General features: G+C 53.0%; 1 protein-coding gene across 1 annotated transcript; it reads left to right on the top strand.

The window, feature by feature from the left end:
• The first annotated feature begins 472 nt into the window (after positions 1 to 472).
• LOC115640435 (phospholipase A2 inhibitor and Ly6/PLAUR domain-containing protein-like) lies at positions 473 to 7393 on the top strand. The gene is made up of 5 exons (XM_030543172.1): positions 473 to 633; positions 3139 to 3261; positions 5059 to 5217; positions 5942 to 6107; positions 7231 to 7393. The coding sequence occupies exons 1-5, from the start codon at positions 576 to 578 to the stop codon at positions 7376 to 7378; spliced, it is 654 nt and encodes a 217-aa protein (XP_030399032.1). The 5' UTR covers positions 473 to 575; the 3' UTR covers positions 7379 to 7393.
• The last annotated feature ends 548 nt before the right edge of the window (positions 7394 to 7941 follow it).

Raw genomic sequence — 7941 nt, 5'->3', positions numbered from 1 at the left:
GTTATTTCTAGGCATGTTTGTGGCATGTGGGAGCTGTGAGAAATTTAATCACCAAAACTTTTCTCCACCCAAAAGTGCAGGTTTGGGGCAACTGAAACATTTCATGAATTTCTGTCAATCTCACCACATTGCTGCAGCAGCAAAAACAAATCCTAGAAAAAAAAGTCCTGGAGAAATGGAAATGTTTTGTCTTCACGTTTCCAGAATGAAATGTTTTGATTTTTTCAACTCAAAATGTCATTTCACAATTGACGGCAACATTTATTTTTAAACCATTTAAAGAATGTTTTTAAATGCCTGAAAATGAACGAAAAACCCACTTTTTGTTCGGCTTTTCGGTCAGATGAGAATTTTGGTTCAACTGAAAATGATTTTTGGAACTGCCAATGAACCAAAAAATCAGTTATTTGCGCAGCTCTGAGCCCTTCTTCTGCCCCCCCATCCTCGGCTGTTATTCCCTTTCCATCCTCGATTTGGTTTTGACTCTCCCCCCGCCCCCAGCAGCGCTCGCCGTGTCAGCCGTGAGAAGCTCCGTTCAGCTCCGAGCCCGGCCCCGTGGGCCTCCCAGCACCAGGATGGTTTCCTTCATCTTCTGCCTTCTCCCTGCTCTCCTAGCTACAATGAGTGCACAAGGTGAGTCATCCGCTGCTGTCACCATTGTTGGAGAAAAACTTAGTTCTCACTTTTTGGTTGGGTGCAGCAGAGTCAGATACTTTGTTTTCTCTTTACAATTGTATAGAGGGAGGGAGTGCCCTAGGACACAGGTGTGTCCCAGTCCCAGGCAGGTCTCTCCACAGGTAAATAATTCCAGCAGCATTTATACCTTTTGTTACAGACAATAATAAGCAACAGCTGCATTTTGTTTATACAGAGGCCATCTTGATATCTTATTTTTCTCACTTCTAAAGAGATGCCAGTCTACATTCCTCATTATCGACACAAGGTTGCAATAGCTTCTCCCACAGTTCTTTCCCACTCACCTCATGCAATCCTCGCTTCTACAAATCTCTCATTAGTGGGGTTACAGCTAGCCTGAGTCTTGCTAACAGAGACTGTCATGAATTGAAATCCCTGTCAGTTTGTGCCCTACTTCCACACCATGTAACCCTCCCCGACTTGGACACTTCACACCTCACGGATCCCCAGTCAGGGGAACATCCAGCATGTGCAGGGAGGGGGGATTAGCTCTGGGTGGGGTACAGGGCCCTGTCTACACTACGGCTACTGGAGCCGCTTAGCCACAGCGCTGTAGCTGGGCTGGCAGAGGCCTGTACTGAATCCACAGCCTGTCCCAATGGATGGGGTTTTTCCATTTCTACAGGAACTCACCTCCCCGAGCGACGGTAGCCAGGCCGAGGGAAGCATTCTCCTGTCGACCTGCACCTACTGCTGGGGCAAGATTGGCCTAGGTGTGGTGCTCAGGGTGTGGACTTTTCAACCCTCCTGAGAACTGTATCTATATCACCCTGGTTAGTGTAGACCAGGCCTGGGACACCTTTACTGGACACTGCCAGGAAGGCCCTCTGCCCTGCTTTGGCAGCACAAAGGGGACTCCATATAGGAGTAAATTACAGTATAGGGGACTGAGTGTAACCTGGAATCAGGGCTCGCCAACCGAGCAAACAGAGGCCGAATGAGATCCAATGGCTGGGAGTTGATTTTAGACCAATCCAAGGCAGAATTAACCCTGACAGCAGCTTCTCAAGAGGCAGGGATTGAGACACTGGACATCCTTCTAACAGACTGGCTCTAGCTCAACCATCAGATATGGGCTGGATGGAAAAGAAAAGTTGTGAAGCTGCTGCACTTACACCGCTTGTGTGCAGGGTGCTGTACATAAGGATTAAAGGGCAGAGATTCTCCACTTATATCCCCAAGAGGTCTGTGCGTCTCCACGTGCTGTGGTTAATGCCACTTGTATCAACAGTAATTTGGGGAACACAGGACAATGAATGTCCTTTTGTTCTGTTTTTTTCCTGGTGATTTCCATCCTTCCCATTCCCCACAGATAGCGAATGGCTGGGCTGATCCAGAGGGATGTGGGCAAAGCTGGCTTTAACTTAAGCTCAGGGCCGTGTAACTGGGCTGCAAACTTGAGGGGATCAGTCCAGTGGAGCCCTCCCAAAGGGGAGCAATCCCCACAAGGCTAGGGGGCCAAGACAGCTGGCTTCTGCACCCCAAACCCTTCTGTCAGACCCCTCTGCCGGTGACATGGTAGCCCAGAGAACCTGGCTGCACTCAACTCAATGACATTTCCCTATTTCTGTGCAACCAAATAACTTCTGAATTCTGCGTTCCATCAATTCCAAAATTTCAGGGGATGTTCTAGACATGACTGGGCAGAACCCTATTGACTTTGGGGGAAATCAGAAAACAGGAAGAGGGAAATCGGGGATACACAGAGCCCCTTGGCTTCTGGAGAGCCCAGCCACACTTTCAACCCCCTCTGTAACTGTGTATAGATCAAAGAACCGGTTGGTGGCACCATTGACACCTTCCAGATCATCAACACCCCCCACCCTGGTATGGGAGGTGGGGAATGCGGGAGCACACAGCGTCTCTGACATAGTGGGACAATGGGCAGTCCTGCTTTGGGGGACTGGGAAGGGGGGGACACAGCAGCTCTGGCATGGTGGGGGTAGCATGGGGCACCCTGATATGGGGGATGGGGAAATGGGGGGCACCCAGAGCCCCTGGAATGAGGTAGGGGTTGGAGGGGGTTGCACAGCACCCCTGAACTAGAAGGGAGTGGGAGGGCACCCAAGGTGTTTGTTAGGACCATGGGGGCTGCCAGGAGCCCTGATGGTGTGACAGACCCAGCCAGCGCGTGCTGTGAAGCAAGCGACTCTCTGGTACTGTGAATACCTGCACAATGGCACAGCTGGGGTGGGTGGAGTTTATTTTGTGGGCGGAGCTTGGGAAAAGCACCATCGCCTTCACCCATCCCCAATCTGACCCCCCAGGTACCACTGGCCCAGTGGCTAAAATTGTGCAATTCCTGAGTGTTTGGGAAGAAATTGGGTCCGTTAACCGCGTGGCTTGTTTGGAGCAGAGGGTGAAGATTGGGGCTAAGGGATATGTCAGAGGTGACCCAGTTACACCACAGTAAGAAGGAAACACTTCTTCTTCTTTCTCCAGCTGAGAACCTGACATGTGACACATGCTTTGGTCAAACGGAGAACTGCGAGTTTGCTCCAGGAACCTGCCAAGACAACAAGGCTACTGGTGGCTGCCTCTCCGTGGCGGAAGATATTAAACTGAGTAGGTGACATTACTGTCAACCCAGGCACACCCTACCCTGCAGTCTGTCACCATCCCCATCGCTAAGGCCAACCCCAAACAGTCCATCAACAAAGCACATTCACCCAGCACAGAGCACTCAGTCTGTGCTCCACGCTTCATTGATTCAGGCAAAGTTACTGCGTCTTACATAGCGACCAGAAAACACGGCGGTTTGAAATCCTGACCCCGCTGGCGTCAGTTGCAAATCTCCCATTGACTTCAGTGGGGCAAGGATTTTACCCCTTGAGCTTTATTTACTGATTTTTATTCACTAAGTTTTCAGCTCCACAAGGGACGGCTGCGCTGCAACAGGCGAAGCTGCTTTGGGTGGAAATGCACGTTCTGAATCGTGTTAAAAAAAGGAAATGGATGCTGAGATCTGCTTGCCCCCAATGTCCTGTCTGAAGCAGTTAGTCACCTACTCAGGGCTGGAGTTTCCCTTGCTTGGGATGCAAATTCAAGATACTTTTTGCCTGTTTGACCTGAAGAGAATCAAACCCCTGAGCTCTTCAGGCCGGTGGATTTCACTAGCTCCCTTCATTTCTCAACGTTTGCCCTTTGCAATTGAAAACCTGAGTTTCAGACCTGGTTTTGTTCATTCTCCCATTGAATTAAAGAGAGTGAATGGCTCCTTCCATTTACGCTGTAAGAAGGATGCATAGCACAGCATCAGCTTTAACGTGCTCTGTCATATCTATCTCCATACATGCCCACCTGCCTCTGCCCACACTCAGGAAATTTTTCCAGCACAGTCACAAACGAGTTTATTAAAACTCGCCCCCCCACCCTCAGGGAATGTCTTTGTAGCGAGCAGTGACTCACTGGCATGGTGCCTCCTGCTAGTCATCCTGGGAATTAGCTCTCCAGCTCTGGAGCACCCTCTGCAGGCCTGTGTCTCAGCTATCGCTGGCCCCCGTGACCCTACCGGACCCCGGTGCCCCTTTTCCCTGGGGAGCTGCCGTAGCAGTACCCCTGCAGCTCTCTGGGTCTCCCCTTCCCGGGGAACCCCCAACCCTCTCCCCCCACCTCGCCCCAGCCTTTGGTCACTGCCAGTCATCAAGGAGCCCCGTTCCCTGGGGCCAACTGCAGTGTAAGCGCCACTCGTCATAGGCAAGAGGGGTTTGGACCTGCTGTCCTTGCCTAACTCCCGGACTGCACCTCTGCAGCCCCAGTGCCTCCCTTAGGTCCTTCTCAAGGCCTGCAGCCTGGGGGTTGCCTGGCTGGAGCGCCTCAGCCCCTCTAGCCGTTCCCCAGCCCTGCTCCACTCAGGCACCCTATTCAGCTTGCTGGCAGCCAGGCCCGTCTCTCTCATAAGCCAGAGAGAATCTGCCTGAGCTCCTGGCCCACAGCCTTCTATAGGGCATGGCCCCACCTGTGGTACTTCCCCCAGTCAGCCTGTTGTTACTGGTTCCCTGCCACAGCCCGCTCCCAGGGCTGTTTTAAGCCCGTCAGGGCAGGAGCGGGATTACTGCCCTGCTACGGTCTTCACTGCAGTTAACGTGGGCTGCCACCCGAGTTTCAACCCTAACACCCGCACATCCCCCTACTATCCACACACAAAACCCTTTAACCTCAGGCTAACTGCTGGAATTTGGGTTGCAGTTTAGATCTGGGTTCTTCTTTAACTTCCTGAACTGTGGGTCCCAGAACTAGACACAGGATCCCAGCAGCGTCGCCCCAGGGCCAAATATGGAGGTAAAATAACCTCCCTGCTGTTACTCGAGGTTCCCCTCCCAGCCTCTCATTTTCTTTTCTGGTTTTCTGTCTTTAACAAAGATGGAACACAGCACACATACTTCTACAAACAGTGTCTGAGTAGCTATAAGAGTGACATCAAAGTCCCCATCTCCTTCAGTGTTGGGAACGGCAATTACGTGAGGATCACCAACACACAATGCAACGACACAGATAAATGTAACTTGGCTGTACTTCGAGGTAAGTTATGGGTCTGTTTATACCGTCCCTCTTTAATGGCTTGTTGACATGAACAGTTAGATGGTGCTGAGCTGGGGTGTGAATCCAGCTCTCCGTGTGCCCCCAGCTGATGCACGTGACCGTTCGAGCGCTTTGGAAGGGCACCAGCTCAAAGCACATTAACTAACAGTTCACGCGCGTCAGCAGGGAGCACGTGGCCAGCTGGGCTGTGGCAGGCTGGTGCAGGGTCAATTCACACCTGCCAGATCCTTACACACTGGCCTCCCTTGCTACAGTCGAATGGTTCATGTGGACAAGCCCCGGCACAATTGTTCCCATTTCTCCCCTTTACTGCCCCCAATGTCCAGTCACTCAAATGTCATTTCTGTCGCCACTGAAATGCCTGTCTCTGGCGGGTCCCCAAACCAGGGGGTGGAACAGTCGGAGCCCAGGTGAAACCAGATGGGCGAGGACTGCACGCGAGAGAGGGGGCAGCAGCCAGGATGGGCTCCAATCTAAACCTCCCTCAACCTGTCAGTCTCCACCTTCAAACTCGCCGGGGTCTGGAACTGATCGGATGCGGCATTCACAGATAGTTGGGTCACAGACAGATGGAGAAATGCCGTCGGGCTGGGGTGGGGCCTTCACCTGCTCAGGCAATGCAGGGCAGATCCCACAGGTTGAACGAAGTTTAACCCACCCTGTGACTGTCTCTCTCTCTCTCTCTCTCTCTCTGGGTTCTCAGTGCCCACAGGGAGCACCACCATGAACGGGCTGCAGTGCCCAACCTGCTTCGCTCTGAACTTCGATTCCTGCAACAGCTCAGTCACCCCTTGTACCGGGAATGAGACCTACTGCATCGATTTTGTTGGGTTTCTATACAAAGGTAAATGCTGCCAGCCGGCTGCAGTGTGGGAGCTACCCTGGGAATCTCACACCTCAAGGACTCCCCAGAGAGCTGGTGAAAACTAGTCTGTGCAGGGACCTTGGGCAGATGGGGGTGGCCAAGAGGGGTTTTTGGCTGTGGGGGAAGGAGAGAGGAATTGGGAAGTTTTCCCTTCCAGACCAGTTCTCCCCTCTCAGTGATGCCGCCCTGCTTCTGGAGTTACGACAACTCTTGCCATGGGAAGGGTTGTTATGTCACTAGACCCCACTCCCTATATATTTAATGTGGCTAAGCTATTGGTCAGTGCGGAAGCTCCTGTTCTCAGTGTGTGTCCAGGACTCCCAGCGCTTTGGGGTGTTTATAAAATAACTGAACCGAGTGGTTGGGGCTGCCAGGGATGGTGAGAGCCGGGCGTGTTCCTCGGGGGGCCGGGCGCTGGGGAAGGAGCCGCCCCAGAGATCAGCTGGTTCCAAACTCCAGCTTCAGTCTCGTGTGAAGCTGCAGAAAGGGGCGTGGGGGAGGCAGGAGGGGACCAGACGCCCGCCCTGCCGTGGCCGGTTACAGCGAGAGCAGGGAGAGCACCGGGGGGTGGGAACAGGAGGAGAGATGGGAACCGCTGGATGGCGGAGATGGAGGTTACGGGGGGCAGAGAAGGAACCAGAGCTGCCGGGTGGATTAACAGGCTGATTTACCTCATCAGGTCCATCTTCGTCACCATTTCAAGCAAGAGGCTGCGCTTCTGAGTCTGCTGCGCTCATTACACCTGGAATTAACCTGATTTCTACACCCTACAAATTCTCCTTTTTTTGGGGGCAATCTGTTGAAGCAGAGGAAATACGCACCACCCCACCTCCCACAACCACCACCCCTACTACAACCACCACTACTCCTACTACAACCACCACGACCCCTACAACCACCACCACTCCTGCTACAACCACCACCACTCCTGCTACAACCACTACCACCACCCCTACAACCACCACCACCACCCCTACTACAACCACCACCACCCCTGCCACAACCACCACCACCCCTACAACCACCACCACCCCTGCTACAACCACCACCACCTCCCCTACAACCACCACCACCCCTGCTACAACCACCACCACCTCCTCTACAACGACCACCACTCCTGCTACAAGCACCACCACCCCTACTACAACCATCACCACCACCCCCAATCCCACCCAAACAACCTGCGGTGGGGTCAGCCTGGCACTGGGGAAATTCTCCTTTGCCCTCTACCTGCCTGGCCTGACTGGGCTGCTGCTAGTGAAGCTGCTCTCCTGACCCCCGTCTTGCACGGCCCACGCAGCACCTGGTGTCTGTGAATAAAGGCCTGAAGTCCCAGCTACACCCCCTCCGAGGCCCCTCTGCGCTGCTGAGCGATGCAAAGGGGCCGCTGCATAGCCAAGGGTCTGCCAGCGTGTGGGTGTGTCTGTCCCGGTATCTCACAGCTGGCTGGAATCTCTCTGTGCATTAGCAAATTAACTGAATAAATCAGGATCCGAAATAAAGGCCCCCGGGTGTGGCGGTGTGTGCGGGCTGCCAGTTGCTGAGCCCGTCTGCCTGAGACTGGGGCGCTAACAGATGCATTAGCCACGGAAGAATTTCCTTGTCTTTCCGTGTATGTGTGTGTGTCTCTGTGTGTGTATAAATATAAAATCTGCAAAAAAAATCTACATTCCAAGCACACCATGGAGGTTGCCCACTGAGAGTTAGAAAATGTCCAAACACACGGCGCCAGTACGAGCTTAATCCAATCCCTCGACATGTTTGCATTGTGCTACAGCCTTTGATTCCATGGTCACACACTGTGTGTTCTCCACTGCAGGCAATTCCTCAGGCAATAC

The sequence above is a fragment of the Gopherus evgoodei genome, unplaced genomic scaffold, assembly GCF_007399415.2.
Source record: "Gopherus evgoodei ecotype Sinaloan lineage unplaced genomic scaffold, rGopEvg1_v1.p scaffold_31_arrow_ctg1, whole genome shotgun sequence".
NCBI lineage: Eukaryota > Metazoa > Chordata > Testudines > Testudinidae > Gopherus > Gopherus evgoodei.
The sequence above is the reverse complement of the archived record's forward strand: the minus strand, read 5'-3'. Positions and strand labels throughout refer to the sequence as shown.

Bases quoted from the DNA above. Each gene is read 5' to 3' on its own strand.
- LOC115640435 (XM_030543172.1), top strand. From the start codon at position 576: ATGGTTTCCTTCATCTTCTGCCTTCTCCCTGCTCTCCTAGCTACAATG. The intron at 3,262-5,058 runs GTAGGTGACATT...TCTTTAACAAAG, and splicing joins GGCGGAAGATATTAAACTGA to ATGGAACACAGCACACATAC. The intron at 6,108-7,230 runs GTGGGAGCTACC...TCCTGCTACAAG, and splicing joins TGCTGCCAGCCGGCTGCAGT to CACCACCACCCCTACTACAA.